Genomic DNA, 19593 nt, shown 5'->3' with positions numbered 1-19593 from the left:
TACATTTTATATTCCTTATCTCACCATTAAAACTAAGATACCCATTTAAGCTTTACTATAGGTAGGATCTCTACCAGACATGTAAAACAGATCCTCCACCCTCCACTTCCAGCAGACTAGGTAGTCTGGTGCAACTCTCATTTTAAGGTTACATTTCACACTTTTATCTGGTTACTATTTAAGATGTTTCAAAGACAAGCATCAGCTAGCCTGACTAATTGCATTATGTTCTGGGTACAGAAAACACTGTTAAAACTGACCCCCTGCAATGCCCAGAAGTAATTTTCCTCTTTAAACTGTATTTGGTTTTAAAATAGATGACTAGAATTGTGAGAGAGTAACCCACTCTCATCTTGGCTGAGAGAAAAGCATTAAACAGAAATGTATGAAAATTTAATGACTCTAATATAAAAAGTGAGATCCCAAATTTTTCTTACAGGTCAACACTAAGAAATGGGCTAGCTTTGTGAGTTAAATCCATTATAGCTTTGTGATTTAAATCCACTATAGGTTTACATTTTAAACCTATTTAAAATGTAAAGATTTCACATTAACCTTCAGGGCAAAGCAGTTCACGTTTAAAAACAAACATCGCCACATTGCCACAAGATTATAGATATTTCTCTGGTGAAGAACATATGACTAGCCATTATTACTTTATATCATCTCTCACTCCAGATTACTTATTAGAATAAAGCATGCTTACTGCACAACCATTTTCTCTATTGTAGCTGGTTATATATCATAAGGAGAAAAAAAATTTTCAAAATTCTAAATAGATCCCAGACCCAAATTAACATCTTATATAATCTCTCAGAAACAATACATCAATATGCCTTTATGTTCATAGATTAGAATTACTGTCTGATTTGTCAATTAAACTGAAACACTTTGAGGATAAAAGGAAAAATTAACCAGTTAGGATAAATAGACAATAAGGTATAAAGTAGGACTGTCTGTACCTGGCAAAATGGAACACATGGTTACCCTATCAAAGACCTATTCGTAAGAGGCAATCCTTAGGAGAACTCTAATATCAAGTTTACCTAAGAGATAAAATAGGGGTGATATTTAACCACTGTGTATCTCAATTTCTTGACCTGTAAAATGAATATATTATCCTCTCACCTACTTTGGAATATTTCACTGAGATAATACACAGTCACTGTGAAATATTAAATACGTTGCAAATGCAGCATATATTTTACCCCAAATGAAAACTATTATTAACTAGAGAGCTTGTTTTTCTTTAAAAGCCTTTAAGAAATCCAGAAATATTTAAAACTCTTTGAGGACTCATATATAAAGGCAAAGTTTATTTTACATGTGCATACACATACATATTTCACATCCTCATCATTTTTATCATATCCTTTTTATAATAATTACCAGGGCCTTTGTTTTTAAAACCTTCTACATAAAATATGTGATTTTTAAAAATCTTGGCAAAAGAAAATCACACAGGAACTGATGACAAATATAAAAGACATGAGTTAAGCTATTTGAAACACAGACAATTCATTTACTATCTTGATTCAGAGCTAATAAAAGCAATAATCTCTTCTGGAGTTCTCTATGAAATAGAAGAGTAGGGCTGGGCACGGTGGCTCACGCCTGTAATCCCAGCACTTTGAGAGGCCAAGGTGGACAGATCATGAGGTCAGAAGATCAAGACCATCCTGGCTAACGGGGTTTAGTAGAAACCCCGTTTCTACTAAAAATACAAAATATTATCCGGGCGTGGTGGCGGGCGCCTGTAGTCCTAGCCACTCGGGAGGCTGAGGCAGGAGAATGGCGTGAACCCGGGAGGCGAAGCTTGTAGTGAGCCGAGACTGCGCCACTGCACTCCAGCTTGGGAGACAGAGCGAGACTCCATCTCAAAAAAACAAGAAAAAAGAAATAGAAGAGTGATTTCAGCATTGCAACCATGGGTGGTTACATCAGTGCATTTCAGTATTACAATAGCAATAGCAATGATATATACTAACGTGACTAGATTGTCTACCACACTGAGAATATCTGGGGGGTCAATATCAACTAATATTGAAATATACTATGCACTCAAATAACTGTTTATACAGTTCCAACAAGTATTAATAACCTAAAAGCATGTTCCTTGAAGCAAGAAGTAGTACAATCTGGCAGGGCGTGGTGGCTCACACCTGTAATCCCAGCACTTTTCAGAGGCCAAGGCAGGCATATCACCTGAGGTCAGGAGTTTGAAACCAGCCTGGCCAACATGGTGAAACCCCATCTCTACTAAAAATACAAAAATTAGCTGGGCGTGGTGGTGTGCGCCTGTAATCCCAGCTACTCAGGAGGCTGAGACAGGAGAATCGCTTGAACCCGTGAGGCAGAGGTTGCAGTAAGCCGAGATCATGCCACTACACTCCAGCCTGGGCAACAGAGTGAGACTCTGTCTCAAAAAAAAAAGTGGTACAATCTATTTCATGTGTATCCTCTAATAGGCTCCTAATATGCTAATACATAACAGAAACTCAGAAACACTTAACTAATTGCCATATTTACTTACATTGATTAAAATGAGAAACATATACTTGGAGGAACTGAAGTTGGAAAGGAAGAGAAATGCAAATGCTTATATTATGACCTTAGAATTACAGGTAAATTTTCTTAGTTCCTTTAATATTGTTCTAATATTCTAATAATTTTAAAAAGTGAAATCACATTAACTCCACAAAAATGCTTAATAAAAGCACTACTATAGCAATAGTGGCAATTGCTAAAATTTATTATTTGCTCTGTATTAGCATGGTACATAATCATGGATACAAACAAAAAACACACAATTCTTTTCTGTGAGAAGAAGTTCATTGACTTTTCTCAATAAATTGGTAGAATAGTCAAATACACTGATACTGGGCTGTGTGTGAACTCCTCAGAGCAATTTCTGACTATTTCACTGTATTCTGGGATCTCCTACAGGACCTTTTATTATTAGGGGAGTTATTTAGAGGACTTTTTGAGACCCTTTCCATTTCTATGATGCTATATTAATACTAACTGACCCTTAGATTCCATGAATGACTTCTCAAAGCTGGGTCTATCCAACATTCCAAAGAGGAAAATCTATCAAGCCTATCAAAGAATATGTTTCATAAAGCAATGGTTCCCAAACCTCATAGAGGATGAGAACCAAGGAACTTTTTAAAAATCAGGATTTCCACAGGTAAGATCTAGATATCTGGATTTTTTTTTTTTTGGATGGTGTCTCACCCTGTTGCCCAGGCTGGAGTGCAGTGGTGTGATCTCAGCTCACTGCAACCTCCGTCTCCCAGGTTCAAACAATTCTCCTGCCTCCGTCTCCCAAATACCTGGGACTACAGGTGTGTGTCACCACGCCCTGCTAATTTTTGTATTTTTAGTAGAGACAAGGTTTCACCACGTTGGCCAGGCTGATGTCAAACTCCTGATTTCAAGTGATCCACCCGCCTTGGCCTTCCAAAGTTCTGGGATTATAGGCATGTTTTAGGTTTTTTAGGTTTTAGGTTTTTCTAGGCATTTCATGTAAATGTTCAGGTTATTAGACATAAAGTTGTCGACAGTATCTCTTACCTTTCTAATGTATACAGAAACTGAAGTCATGTTTCTTTTTATATTTCTAGTATTGAGCATTTTTGTAATCGTAAATAAAATTGGCCAATTTTAGGTATCAATTTGAGGACCCAACTTTTGGCTCATTTTATCTTTTTCATTGTTTTCACATTTCATAATTTTTTGTTAATTTTTTTTTTTTTTTTTTTTTGAGACGGAGTCTCGCTCTGTCGCCCAGGCTGGAGTGCAGTGGCCGGATCTCAGCTCACTGCAAGCTCCGCCTCCCGGGTTTACGCCGTTCTCCTGCCTCAGCCTCCCGAGTAGCTGGGACTACAGGCGCCCACCACCTCGCCCGGCTAATTTTTTGTATTTTATTTTTTAGTAGAGACGGGGTTTCACCGGGTTAGCCAGGATGGTCTCGATCTCCTGACCTCGTGATCCGCCCGTCTCGGCCTCCCAAAGTGCTGGGATTACAGGCTTGAGCCACCGCGCCCGGCCATTTTTTGTTAATTTTTTAATTGCATTCCTTTTAATTGCAGCTGGACTAGACACCTGGATTTTTTAAAACTCACAAGTAAGTCTAATGATCAGCCAGGTTTGGGAACCACTGACATAAAAAAGACCAATTTTGAAAATATAGACAAACTGGCTTCATGATTCTAGATGTTTATTTTATGGAGCTGATAGGCTGATATAATAATATAATACTATTAATTTCTGAATATGGTAGAAATTGTATAAAAATAGGTCTTCAAAGTATACATCTGTTAGCTGACTTTATTCATGGGGTTTTAAAGTAACACTGTAAAAAATATTTCCAATGAGAAATTAATATATTAGTTAAAATCTCTTCCTATTTGAAGCAAACTTCATGGTTGTTTAATAAATTATCTTAGCAAAAAGCTTCACTAAAGAAGTGCTATTATGAAGTACTTTTACTAAATTATTCATAAAAATAAGTAATTCATTCCCCGAGAAATTTATTTGCCAATCATAACAGATTTTAAAACTACAAAGAGCATTTGTGACAATCCAATCTCATGATTTTTTGTTAAGGGGAAACAAGACCGGAAAGGTTTAAGTAATTTGCTCAGGGTCACACAACTGTTCAGTAGCAGGGCCAGGACTACATACCAAATCTTCTACAAGTTATTTTTTTTAATTAAACAATTAATTCATGAACTTTATAATTTTTCAAGATGTTTACAGAAACATTATACATGGATATAAATAATTTATCTCTGTGATTGTAGTCTGACTTTTCTTGTTCCTGCTCACTTATCTTTTAATTTGTCCAAATAATTACATATTAATTCACAATATAAGAAAGTTTTTTAAAAAATGAAGTCTTACCATTTCATCTGGTACTCCATGGCGATCAAACTGGTAAAATGATGCTACATGAGTAATAATCCACCAACTAAAACCTAATGGATCCCTGGACTGGATTACAGGCACAGAGGGTCTTCTTTGGTCACTTGATTTTTCAAGCAGTGTTTTAAGTAGTTTATTCAACCAGTTCCAAAATGACTATAGAAACAGAGGTAATTTGATTCCGTTAAATTAAGACAGTTTCAATAACCTTTGATTTAGTGGTTTTTCTCCGTTTTTATAATGAAGCATACATACAAAAGACAAAATACATATATGAAATTTTAATAATAAAAATACCCAGGTTAAGAATCAGAACATAAATAGTACTTTAGAAGTACCTTACATGTCACCACATCTTCTTCCTCCATCCAGTGGTAACAATTTTGCTGACTTTCATGATAAATCATTTCCTTGCTTTTTTGTTTTGCCACACGTATACCAGCCTATATTACATATTGAGTGGCTTCATCTGTATTTTGTTTTTTTTAAATGCATGTCTGTATTCTCAAGCGGCTTATTTCTAATTCTTTTGTAACTTGCTTCTTTTGGTCAATGCTACGTTTCTGAACTCATCTATATTAATGAAAACAGCCATAGCTCATTGCAATATTCCAGTATATGACTATATGATAAAACATTTATTCAATCTACTCTTGCAGAACATTTAGTGAGTTTTAGGTTTTTCTAGGTATTTCACGTAAATGTTCAGGTTATTAGACATAAAGTTGTCGACAGCATCTCTTACCTTTCTAATGTATACAGAAACTGAAGTCATGTTTCTTTTTATATTTCTAGTATTGAGTATTTTTGTAATCGTAAATAAAATTGGCCAATTTTAGGTATCAATTTGAGGACCCAACTTTTGGCTCATTTTATCTTTTTCATTGTTTTCATTTCATAATTTTTTGTTAATTTTTTAATTGCATTCCTTTACTTTCTTTGGATTTACTATGAAGGGCTTATTGCTAATATCTTGAGATAAATTCTTAGTTCATTAATTTTCAATCTTTTTTTCCTGTATTTGCATATAAAGTTACAAATTTCCCTCTAATTATAACTTTAGCTGTAGTTCCAAAACTTAAGTCTACAGAATGTTATTTACTTCAGAATATTTTATAATTTCCATCATCTCTTCTTTAACCTATGAGTTATTTAGAAATATATTTCATTGTTTCTATGCATGGGTATTTCTCCTTGAAAATCTGTCCATTTTAAATTGCTATGGTTAACACCATGTTATTAGCCACTACAAATTTAAATTTATATTCCTGATAAAGTAAACCTTTCATCACTATAAAGTAACTTAATGCTTTTTTGTTTTAAAGTCACAATTTTTCCAATATTTAATACATCACTTTCTTGTATCTTTTCTATCCATTTTGAACTTTGATATATTCTGTTTTAGATATGCCTCTTGTAAACCAGCATACAATCTATCCTGACAATACGTCTTTTAGATGGAGCTTTTAGTAGTACCATTGCAGGTAATATAATGACTAATACATTTAGTTTTAAATCTACAATCTTATTGCATATTTCTATTTGTATACCTACTGTATCCACCAACACCTCCTTCTCTAGGGTTGAATATTTACTTTTTCCCCATCTACCTGCTTGGAAGTTAAAAAGTCCAATTTTCTTCTTTTAGTGATGATCTAAGAAATAAACAGCATATATCCAAATGTCTTAGTAAGTTAATATAGACCTTTCTCTTAGAACAAACAAGAACCTTAAAAGACTCTAGCTCATTTATGCCCTACTCACTTTAGATGCTACTATTACTATATGCTTTAGCTCTACTTTTTAATTCCAATAAATTATATTACTGATTTATACAAAACACGTACCACTTTCTTTGCTCTTTATTCCTTCTACGTGTCAGAACTCCCATTTTGGCATCAGCATTTTTCTGCCTAAGGATGCCCTTCGATTTTGCTTCAATGAAAATAGCTTTATTTTATCTCACTTTTTAAAGATACTGATAGGTAAAGAATTTTAGGTTGATAAATATTGATACAATAAGGATATCATTCCCACTGGCCTCCACTGTTGTTGAAAAGTCAGCTGTCCATTTGATTGTCACTCTTTTAATGGTGTTATATTGGCCAGCTGTGGCAGCTCACACCTGTAATCATAGCACTTTGGGAGGGCAAGGCAGAAGGATTGCTTTGAGACCACCCTGGGCAGCCCCGAGAGACCCTATCTCCACAGAAAAATAAATTAGCTGGGCGTGGTGGCATGCGCTTGTACTCCCAGCTACTAAGGAGTCTGAGACAGGAGGATCACTTGAGTTCAACAGCTTGAGGCTGCAGTGAGTTGTGACCACACCACTGCACTCCAGACTGGGTGACAGAGTGAGACCTTCTCTCTTAAAATAAAATAAAGTAACACATTTTTCTGTCTGATGCTTTAAATTTCTTCTCTTTGTCTTTGGTCTTCTGTAATTCTACTGTGATGCATCTGGGTGTGTATTTTCTTTTTATTTACCCTATGCGCGTTCCTTGAATTTATCTGACTAGCTTTCATTAACATTTGAAAATTTTCAAGTCATTTTTTTCTTCAAATATTTTTGTTGTTCCACTTCCTTTTTAACTATATGGTTAGAAGTATATCAGACATCCTCTCTATTCTTAATGTCTCTTAACCACTCTTTCATGTTTTCCATCTTGTGTTATATTGTGTATAACAGATCTTATTCAAAATTAGTCTACTATACCATTATGCAGGAATCGTAAGATACATTTAGCTATCACATCATTTAATCTGTTAGTTTCTTCAGCTTCCTTTAATCTGTAAGAATTCCTCAGATTATACCATTCATAAGCTTGATATTTTTAAAGAGTATATCAGATATTTAGGTTTGTCTGATATCACGCATTTTATTCTTTTTTTTGTGGGGGGAGAGGGTCTCACTCTGCTGCCCAGGCTGCAGGGCAGTGGTGCAAAACTCTGGGCTCAAGTGATCATCCCACCTCAGCCTCCCAAGTAGCTGGGACCACAGGCAGGCCACCACCACACATAAGTAATCTTGTTTATTTTTTGTAAAGACGAGGTCTCTACGTTGCCCTGCGCTCAAGCAATCTTCCCACCTAGGACTCCCAAAGTGCGGGGGTTACAGGCGTGAGCCACCATACCTGGCCTATTTTTGTACTTTCAAGGCATCATACTGGTGGCACATGATATCAATCGGTCCTATTAATAGTTAACTTTGATTACTTGATTAAGGTAGTACCTGCCACATTTTCTGTACTATAAAGTTATTATTTTCCCTTTTATAATTGATAAATATTATGTAAAGATCTTAGCAAACTATGTAAATGTGCTGTTTTTCATCAGTTTTGTCCACTACTTTAAGCATCCATTGAGGATTTTTGCCTGAAACAATTACCATGGAGCTTGTCAAATGGTGATTTTCCAATTCCATGACTCTACATCTATTAGGAAGAGTTTCCCTTTTCCCAATTTATTTATATTGGTAGGGACTCACATATTCCTACTGAATAGATTACAATCCCTTACTATTTTGTAGCTCAAGAGTAATGGAGATCAGTGGGAATGATATCCTTACTGTATCAAAACAATATCTGTCAACCTAAAATTCTTTACCTATTAATATCTTTAAAAAGTGAGGAAAAATAAAGCTATTTTAGTCTATAGACCTTAATGCTGACTCTAGTGTCCTTTTGACATGTACTCATCATTTTTTGAGCACTTCCTTAGTTTCTGGTACAAGATGTTTCAGGCTCATGTTTACTTTCCATGCTTCATCCTGTAATCAGCCCTTTGGTCAGACTCTTGTTTCCTTTCACTACAGAATAGTTATTTTGAAACTAAGATATAGCTGCAATGTGTATACTGTTACTCAGTATCATTGCTTGTAAGCCCACCCAGTGAAAAAGGTAGGAAATGCATGCATGCACACACATATATACATTTATACATGGTCCTATATATTAAAAATATTTCATACTATATCAAATTCTAATCCAACATACTGTGGTTCATGCTGGCTTTCCTTCTTTCCATATGTATAATTCAATTTCCCAACACAGACGAACCTGACTCCAATTACACACAATGTATTTATTAATTTGTCCAGTCTAATACAAATATAATAGATTTTAAATTGCTAATCTTCACATAACAATGTAAAAAACAAATCTCCTAAGTGAAATATTTACAGTTCTTTATGATTCTTTTGTCTTTAGCCTTATAGTATAGTGACAAATAGCACGTTCTAAAGTTACCTGGGTTAGTACTGCCAATCCCCACAAAGAGTGTTATTCATTTAAAATACATTTAAGTTCAGTTGTTTCTGTTATATTCCATTGAGTGCACCTTTCATACAGATTGATTTAATTTGGGGGCATGTGAAACATTAACATGATTCTAAAGTCAGAACTACCCAAATAATTACATCAAACCCTTCCACTCCATTTTCACCCATCCATCTTCATTTTTACCCACCAATCTCAAGTTTGTCTTTCCAGTATTTATTTGTGCACAATTGAATATATATACACACACACATTTCCTTTTTCCTAATTTCTTATACAAAAGGTAATATTGTCCTCTAAATATTGTTTTGAACTTTGTGTCACTTAACAATACATTATGCAACTCACTCCATTATCAGTTCAGATATCTTCCTCATTCTATTGCATAACTATAAATAGAATCGTTAATTTTATGTGTCAATTTGAGCAGGCCACAGGATGCCAAGATATTTGGTTAAATATTATTCTGGATGTGTCTATAAAGGTTTTCTGGTTGAGAGTTACATTTTAATTGGTAGATTGAGTAAAGAGATTGCCCTCTCTAATATAGGTGGGTGCCATCCTATCTATTAGTGGCCTGAATACAACAAAAAGTCATACTGAGGGTGGAGAAGACTCCCTGTGCTTCATACTGAAACACTGTTCTTTTCCTGCCTTCAGACTTGGACTCAAGACTGGAAATTACACCATTGGCCTTCCTGATTTGCAGACCTTTGGACTGAGACTGGAGACTATACGATCAGCTCCTCTGGGTCTTCAGCTTGCCAACCTCTGATTCGGGACTTCTTAGCCTCCATAACTCTGGGAGCCAATTCATTATAATAAATCCAAAAATCTATATATCCTATTGGCTCTGTTTCTCTGGAGAACACACACTAATACAGAATAATACTTCAGAGTACAGATAGACCATGGTTTGCTCAACCACTCTTTTATACATGAGAATTTAGATAGTTTCTACTATACTACTATAAAAACAATACCGCAATAAATAAACGTATGCATATGCATTTTAATTTTCGAGGATATACATTTAGAGTAAATGCCTGGAAGTGGGATTGCTAGGGTCAAAGTTACAAAATCCTTGGTGCACACTTTTCCATTGAGTCATTTTAAATGCTGCATTCAAACCTTGCTTTAAGTTGACTTTGCAAGTCTAGTGTCAATAAAATTATTTTGCTCTTATAAGTTGTTTGGTCTTTATGCCTAGAGAACTTGGAGATTTTTTTCTTTATGTTTAAAGTGAAACAGTTTTAGTAAGACCTGTCTTTGGGTGGATTGCTTGGGGTTAATCTTTCGAATTATCCAGTAGGCCTTTTCAATATGTAGATTTAGATCTTTTATTTCTGGGAAGTTTCCTTTGATTATAGTTTTTAATAATAGCTATATCACATTGTTTTCTAGGGATTGCATTTATATGTACAGTTATTTCATCTTTGCCCATCTTCCACCTCAACCATTTTCTCACTCTCTTCATATTTATCTCATTTTGATTCCCTTAGTTGTTTTTCAACCTTTCTTCTATGCCCCTTATTGAATTTTCATTTAAGTCTAATCTCCCTTAGTCATCTTGTAATTTAGTCAATTCTGATACAATTTTCCTCTTCCTATTTCTTTCCTACATTCAATGTATTCTTTCCATCCAACCCATTTTCTGTCCATTTGTTTTTAACATTTGAGTATCTTATTCAAGGTGTTTTTCTATACCCCCAGATGTAGTCTGAACAGACAAACTAATTCAATCTACAATGCTGTCATTTTCTTCTGTTTTATACAGTTGTTTCTGGGGGAAAGGGTGCCATCAAGTAAAGTATATCAAATCTGTTTTTTTCTAGTAAGTTTATAAGGGTCTAGTTTCATTCCGTTCATTTTGTAGATTAGGACTAGCTTAAAAGATTCTTAATTCAGGGGCACCTTCTTTTGACAATGCACCAAAGTCCCATTTTCCCATTTCTTTACCGAATTTTTTTTTTTTTTTTTTGGTGGTGGGAATGGGTATGAGTCCTTTGATTTATTCTTTTTTTTGGTGGTGGTGTTTTAAGACCCTAAATTTTCTGCTTTCTCTTCTGGTGCTCTTCACCACCCAATCACCAATGGGTAGGTACCATGACTCATTTTTGCATTTTTATTCTACAGAAACTCCATGTAATATGGACACTTCCATGTTTCTTTCTTATCATCAGTTCTCTGATCTATAAGAAAACTTTTTCAGTATCTTCACATTCTGGCAATGATTTTAAAATATAACCACTGTTAGTTCTCTTCTCTGAGCAGTTTTTCTCAGACTGCCCTGCCTTATTAGAAAGGCTTGTGGTAAGAGCTTCAGTGGCTTTCTGTTTTTAAAACTGACGGTACTAAGCACTCCCATTTGCAGTTATATAATATGCATGTTTTTGTATACAGCTGACGTGTGAACACAGGTTTGAAATGTATGGGTGCGCTCATACATGGATTTTCTTCCATCTCTACCACCCTAAGACAGCAAGACCAACCCCTCCTGTTCCTCCTCCTCCTTAGCCTACTCAACATGAAGATGAGGATGAAGACCTTTATGGTGACCTACTTCCACTTAATTAACGAGAAGTAAATATATATTCTCTTAAGGTTTTCTTAACATTTTATTTTCTCTAGTTTATCATGAGAATACAGTATATAATATATACAACATACAAAATACATGTTAATTGTTTCTTTATGTTACGAGTAAGGACTGTAGTCAGCAGTAAGCTACTAATGGTTTTTTGGGGAGGTCGAAAGTTACATGCAGCTTTCTGACTGCATGTTGTGGGGAGGGTCAACATCCCTAATTCCCACATTGTTCAAGAGTCAACCGTAGATATATTTGATTTTGCTGTTCTATATTTTGTTGGAAGACTATGTAGGGAGATGTGGGTTTAGGCATCCATCCATTTTTCTTGGCTACCCAGAATTCAATGGCTTGAATTTTTTTTTTTCTTTTTTCAAGACAAGGTCTTGCTTTGTCATCCAGGCTGGAGTGCAGTGGCACAATCTTGGCTCACTGTATCCTCAATCTCCTGGGCTCAACTGTTTGAAATTTTTAATAAAATCTAGGTAACATGAACTCAGTCTGTAAACCCATATAAGGGCTAGAATACAACAAAAAACACACAGAAGCAATTTTAAACTTCTGAAAAGCACCATGGTTAAAGATAGTCAATTGTCCTTTCAGATCTAGTTGAGTTTCTAGTTCATCTTTCTGAGTGCCCAGTTTTATGGATAATTGGTGTAGTTGTAGGCTACCAACTTGATCAACTCTGAACTGTATCTTCTATTCTTGTACCCCATAATGCCTAAAAGCCAAAGTTCAAGTTTACCCAATTCAGCAAGTGCTTCTAGGTTATGAAAAAAAAATTTTTAACTCAACAAAGATATATTAAGTTTACACTTATTTGATGCTAAAGTAACAATTCAAAATAAATACAGTACTTGCAAACCTACAAAAATAGAGTTGTTATTAAAAAAAGATAGCAGGCCAGGTATGGTGGCTCATGCCTGTAATCCTAGCACTTTGGGAGGCCAAGGCAGGCAGATCGCTTGAGGTCAGGAGTTCAAGACCAGCCTGGGCAACATGGTAAAACCCCGTCTCTACCAAAAATGCAAAAATTAGCTGGCCACAGTGGTTCATGCCTGTAATCCTAGCTACTCAGGATGCTAAGGCATGAGAATTGCTTGAACTGGGAGGCGGAGACTGCAGTGAGCTGAGCTCATGACAAGGCAGAGGCTGTAGTGAGCACTCTAGACTGAGCAACAGAGCAAGACTCTGTCTCAAAAAAAAAAAAAAAATAGCAGCACCCAAACCCCAAATTACAGAAGATTGGAAAATTTTTAAATCCATGAAAAATCAAAAGTACCCTTTCATATAACATAAGCCATTTTTGATACTGTTTTACAAGAGACTGTTTTAATTACTTCTACCTAGGGATACTTCTCTTTTTCGATAACCTACAGTACATGAAACAAAATAAAGCCCTGTTCTGAAGACATGACTGAAAATGAAGTGAAAGTAAGTTTCTCATCTTCCCTTTCCTGCTTCTCTTCCTCCCTCCTTGAAATAAGATAAAACTGAGTAATAGAAACCTGTTTTATTTCTCCACATATCTTCTAAACCTGCCACATTTCCTGACTAAAATGTTTTCTGGGTTACTAATGGGTAGTAAATACCTTAGTCTGAAAGATTTCTGATAGAACAACAACAAAACTTGAAAAAAAAAAAAGAGTTGAACCTTGTACTGCTCTTAGATTTTTCATATTACTAACTTAGGGCTAAAAATAATTAGGGTTAAAAATAAAGTAGATATTCAGTACTCAGTTATTGCTCTATTTGGTAGTTATTATTGACTTATTATAAAAAAGGAAGCTAAGATTTTTCTCAGTCAAAACCACTGGATTAAATCAATATAAAGGTTAGTAACAATAACGTATCAATTTTCCAACTTACTTCTGAGACAGACCATTTACTTCTGTGATCTAGAAGATGAATAAGTAGAACCCATAATTCTTTAATGCATAAACATGGACACTGGTCACTCATTAATGATTCAGAAGGCCTCACCTATAGAAAATAACCAAAATGTGTTATTTATAAGACAGTAGCAGAATTTTAAATGCCATATATCTTTCAAATACTTTTAAAAGAATGATTTAGATGACTAAGAATGTATTCTCAATTAGATAAAATTATTTCTTGAAAATGTGCAATTTCATTTAATTTTTGAGATAAATTTCCATTTTAAAACAAAAAGTATAGATTAATTTGATTTCAACTTAAAAAAAAAACTTTTAATCATCTAGTCCCGTGGTCAGCAAACTTTTTCTATAAAGGGCTAGACAGGACATTTTTAAGAGTCTGTTGGCAATACAGTCTCTGTCACAACTACTGAACTCTGCCATTTCAGTACAACAGCCACAGATAACCGGTAAGAGAAATGGACCAGGTTATATCCCAGCAAAATGACATTTACAGAAATAGGTAATGGGCTAGATTATACCACAGAGTCAGTTTGCTTATTTTGCTCTGAGTCATCTACAACAACAAAAGACTTCTAATTAAAAGATTAGAAAATAAATTCTGATTCACTGTAAACACAGTAAAAATTTTGTAAGACAGAATAAATACAGTTACTAGAGATTTATAAAGATTAAGTAATTTCTAAATTATTTACCTTTTTTAAACAAAAAAATCCTCAACAGCCCTAGATAATGCACAGAATGTACACTATATTTGCAAATATAGCTAGGCTTCTTAAATTCATAATAGATGCAATATTTTACATAAGTTATGTACACATTTCTAACCAAATACAAAGTAAAAAAAAGTATTAGGATATTAATAGAAATCCTAGCCACAGCAATTAAGCAAAAGAAATAAAAGGCATCTAAACAGAAAGATATAAGTTAAAATTGTTGCTGTTTGTAGATAACATGATCTTATATATAGAAACCTCTAAAGACATCATCAAAAATTATTCAAATAAATAAATGCAGTAAAGTTGCAGGATACAAAAATCAACATACGAAATACCATAACATTTCTATACAATAACAACAAACTACCCAAAAAAGAAATCAATAAAACAATCCCATATATAGTATATACCCACAAAAACAAAAATACTTAGGGATAAATTTAACCAAAGAGCGAAAGGCCTACACACTGAAAAATATAAAACACTGATGAAAGAAACTGAATACAACCCATGTAAGTAGAAAAAATATCTTGTGGTCATGGATTAGAAGAAATATTATTAAAATGTTCATACTACCCAAAGTGACCTACAGATTCAATGAAATCCCTACCAAAATATTTAATGACACATTTTTACAGAAATAGAAAAAACAATCCTAAAATTGGTAGGAAATCACAAAAGGTCCTGAACAGACCAAGCAATCTTTAGCAAAAAGAACAAAGCTCGAGGCATGACACTACCTGACTTCAAAATATACTACAAAGCTATAGTAATCAAAACAGTGTGCTGCTAGCATACAAACAGACACAGAACAAAATAGAACAACTGATTTTTGACAATGATTAAAAGAGCATAACATGGGGAAAGGACAGCTTCTTCAATAAACAGGTTGGGACAACTGGATATCCACACACAGAATGAATTTAGGCCCGTGTTTCACACCATATAGAAAAATTGATTAAAAATAAAGACTTAAATGTAAGACCTGAAACTATAAAACTAGAAGAAAACATAGGGGAAAAGCTATATGACAATGGTCTGGTAAATGATTTCTTGGATATGACCCTAAAAGCACAGGCCACGAAAATGAACAGACAAATGGGATTATGTCAAAATAAAAAGGAAATATCTGCATAGCAAAAGAAAAAAAAATCAATGGAATGAAGGGAAAATCTCGAGAATGGAAGAAAATATTTGCAAAACTACATCTGATAAGGGGTTAGTATCTTAAATATATAAGGAATCCAAACAACTCAATAGCAAAAAAACAACCCAACTGCAAAATCGGCAAAAAATATAAATAGATATTTTCTTTTTTTTGAGACTGAGTCTCGTTCTGTCGCCAAGCTGGAGTGCAGTGGCACAATATTGGCTCACTGCAACCTGCGCCTCCTGGATTCAAGCAATTCTCCCGCCTCAGCCTCCTAAGTAGCTGGGATTACAGGCATGTGCCACCATGCCCGGCTGATTTTTTGTATTTTTAGTAGAGACAGGGTTTCACCGTGTTAACCAGGATGGTCTCGATCTCCTGACCTCGTGATCTGCCTGCCTCAGCCTCCCAAAGTGCTGGGATTACAGGCGTGAGCCACCGCGCCTGGTTGACATAAGAAGACATACAAATGGCCAAGCAGTATATGAAAAATGCTCAACATCACTACTCATTATGGAAACGCAAATTAAAACTTGATGAGACATCACCTGAAACTTGTTATAATGGCTATTACCAAAAAGACAGAAGATAACAAGTGCCAGAGAGGAAGTGGTGACAAGAAAACCCTTGCATAGTGTGGTGAGAATGTAAATTGGTACAGTCATCATATAATACAGTATGCAAGTTCCTCACAAAATTAAAAACAGAACTACCACATAATCCAGCAATCCTACTAGGTATATTTGCAAAGAAAATGAAATTAGTATGTTCAAGAGATATCTGCATTCCCATGTTCACTGCAGCATTATTTACAAGAGCCAAGACATGGATTCAGCCAAATTGCCCATCAACAGATGAATACATAAAGAAAATGTGGTTTCTATACACAATGGAATACAGTCACGTGTCACTTAACAGCAGGACATGTTCTGAGAAGTGCGTCTTTAAGCTAACATGATTTATTGTACTTAAACTTTTTCAGACTACTACTGCACACCTAGGCTATGTGGTATAGCCACCTTGTATATGTGGTCTGTCACTGACTAAAACTTTGTTACACGGTGCATGACCCTACTATTCAGTCTTGAGAAGAAGGAAATACTGTCATCTGCAACAATATAGATGAACATGGAGGACATTATATTAAGTGAAATAAGCCAGGCACAGAAAGACAAATAACACACAATCTCACTTACATGTGGAATCTAAAAAAGCTGAACTCATAGAAGCAGAGTAGAATGATCCTTACCAAGGGCTGTGAGGAGGATTAGGAGGGAGGCGGGTAGATGTTGATAAAAGCATACAAAATTTCAGTTAGATAAGAGGAATAAGCTCAACATGATGACTACAGTTAAAAACAATGTACTATATTGTATTCTCGAAAATCACTAAAAGCATAGATTTTAAGTGTTCTCACACAAAAAAATAAGAATGTGAGATAATATATATGCTAATTGGCTATATTTAGCCATTCTATAATGTATACACATATCAAAACATGATGAACACGATAAATATATATAATTTTGTCAATTATCAAAAATAAATAAATAAATATTTAAAAGTTATCAGTCTATCATATCTGGTTAATCCACTAATACACATACACACTACATTGTAAAAATATTGATAATGCATGAAAAATCTAAATTTTGAAAAATTATAAAATTCCTTTTCCCTAAATCTTGATTTCCCAAAAATAGTCTTCATGCTTGTAATCTAAAATAACAGATAATACTCTAGACATTTCCACTACTTAAAAATGAACATGCTCTGTAGCACCTTTAAATCACTATCTCCATTAAACGCTCTATGATGAACACAATTTAATAAAAACACATAATTTCACCCATGATTCGAGACCTTTTATGAAAACAAGCAAGAAAATCCTCTCTTAAAACGTGTCAAGTAACTTTAAGTAAGCATTTATTTTATTATTACGTAACAGCAATACAATACATTATTAAAGAGCTGGCCTCTACTATTTGGATAGAAATTAGGCTTCCAATGATTTCGGTAAACATCATTTATTTATTTTTGTCAAAATAGAAAAGGCTGTTTTTCTTAAAAAAAAAAAAAGAAAGAAAGAAAAAGAAAAGCTCTAAAATACCAACTCCAGCCTGTTTTAGATGTTTAAATAAAAATTGTTTTCCCTTTCAGGTCCCAGATAATAGCAACTAAATATAAAAATAGAACATATAAACCATTTTAGATTAAATTCTTACAATAAACGACATGCATTGAGGACTGAATATTGTCTTTAAGTCTCAAAAATACAAACAAACTCTTAAAGCATTACCTTGTCATACCTGTTGAGTGACAGGCTTATTAAATCACAAAGCAGAGTTTCACAATGTTCTTCAAACAGGCTGACATTGGTTAAACTGTCACTTGCCAGATTCATAAACTGATGACCATATACAACTTGTTCTGAAAATGTAATAAAAATAGTTATCATAAAGGAAAAAGTAACTGTACATCTTTAAATTATAACAAAACTAAAACACAGTTTTTAATTTTTTTTGCATATAAAATGCGAATTTGAGGACAACCTTCTCATATGAGCACTGATAAACATTATCTTCAAAAGTCTCTTTTTTTTGAGACGGGGTCTCACTGTCGCCCAGGCTGGAGTGCAGTGGCACGATCTCAGCTAACTGCAAGCTCCGCCTCCCAGGTTCATGCCATTCTCCCGCCTCAGCCTCCGGAGTAGCTGGGACTACAGGAGCCCGCCACCACGCATGGCTAATTTTGCTTTTGTATTTTTAGTAGAGACCGGGTTTCACCGTGTTAGCCAGGATGGTCTTGATCTCCTGACCTCGTGATCTGCCCACCTCAGCCTCCCAAAGTGCTGGAATTACAGGTGTGAGCCACCTCGCGCGGCCCAAAAGTTTCTAATTCTTCCAAGTAACATCTAATAAACTTCTCTTTTCCTAGTAAGTCTATCTTTGAAAAGCATTAATGCAACACAACTTTAAAAAAAAAGAGAGAACAACATAAAATCTGCATCCACATTTCTAATCAACAAAGCCTTTAAAACATTATTCTTTTAACAAATACTGATAAACTGACCCCATGCAATGGTTTTGTGGCATAAAATAGGGCAAACCAAGGTAATAGATAACCAAAATTTATACCTATCAGAATAACTCCACTTAAGTATTACTCTAAGAATATATTAATGTGAAATACACAGTCCACATGAGAGAGGAAATTATATACTGGTGTACATCTTTGTATGTTTCTGTGTATTAATATATGTAGGTATACACATATATAGACATATATGTATGTATTTATTAACTGAAAAGCAGGTATAGGAGTAACAGACATCTTTACAACCTAAGTGACAGGTTGCCAAGGGAACTTAAAAATGCCAAAGAGCAAGATCAAGAAATAAATGGGCAACATATCCATAAGGATAAAGGATATTTATCCATAATATAAATAAACTCCTACTAAAAAAAGGAAAATTTGCAAAATATAATGAGTAATTAATAAAGCAAATACAGACAATAAAATGTAAAGACGTTCAACTTCACTCGTAACCAAGAAATTGCAAGATCAAAAAAATTCCATTTGATTTTTCACATATTAGTTGGCAAAAAATAAAATATAATTGATAACATCAACTACTGGCAAGAGTATGAAGTAAAGTCACACTACAGTTAATGTCTACAGATCAGTAGGACTTGCTATTCAGCAAAACAGCAGCATATACATATTAAAATGACAACGAGCCACTCTACTTCTAAGAATATTTTACAGAATAACTTGTATACAGATTAAAGATATATATCTATACACAAGGGTGTTCAGTGAAAAATGATGTGTAAAATCAAAAAATGAAAGTAACTTCAATGTTTAAAAATAGACATGGCTAAATATAGTAGAACCGTAACATGCAGCCTTTAAATGGATAAAGTAGAACTATAAGTACTAACATAAACAGATCGCTAAAACACTGATAAATGAAAGATCACACTGAACAGTATGATCATATCTGTGGTTAAAAACAAAAACAAAATTT

General features: G+C 34.4%; 1 protein-coding gene across 1 annotated transcript in view; it reads right to left on the bottom strand.

Moving 5' to 3' along the window:
* Positions 1-19593, bottom strand: part of MMS22L (MMS22-like, DNA repair protein) — a 138518-nt gene that overhangs the window by 105762 nt on the left and 13163 nt on the right. The window contains exons 8-10 of the mRNA XM_011955161.1: positions 17863-17993; positions 13666-13779; positions 4909-5085 (exon numbers count right to left, since the gene is read on the bottom strand). Coding sequence (XP_011810551.1) covers positions 4909-5085; positions 13666-13779; positions 17863-17993 — 422 coding nt within the window. The remainder of the gene's footprint in view (positions 1-4908; positions 5086-13665; positions 13780-17862; positions 17994-19593) is intronic.

This window comes from Colobus angolensis, unplaced genomic scaffold (assembly GCF_000951035.1).
Source record: "Colobus angolensis palliatus isolate OR3802 unplaced genomic scaffold, Cang.pa_1.0 Scaffold398, whole genome shotgun sequence".
Lineage (NCBI taxonomy): Eukaryota > Metazoa > Chordata > Mammalia > Primates > Cercopithecidae > Colobus > Colobus angolensis.
Note: the sequence above shows the minus strand (reverse complement) of the source record. Positions and strands in the feature narration are given on the sequence as shown.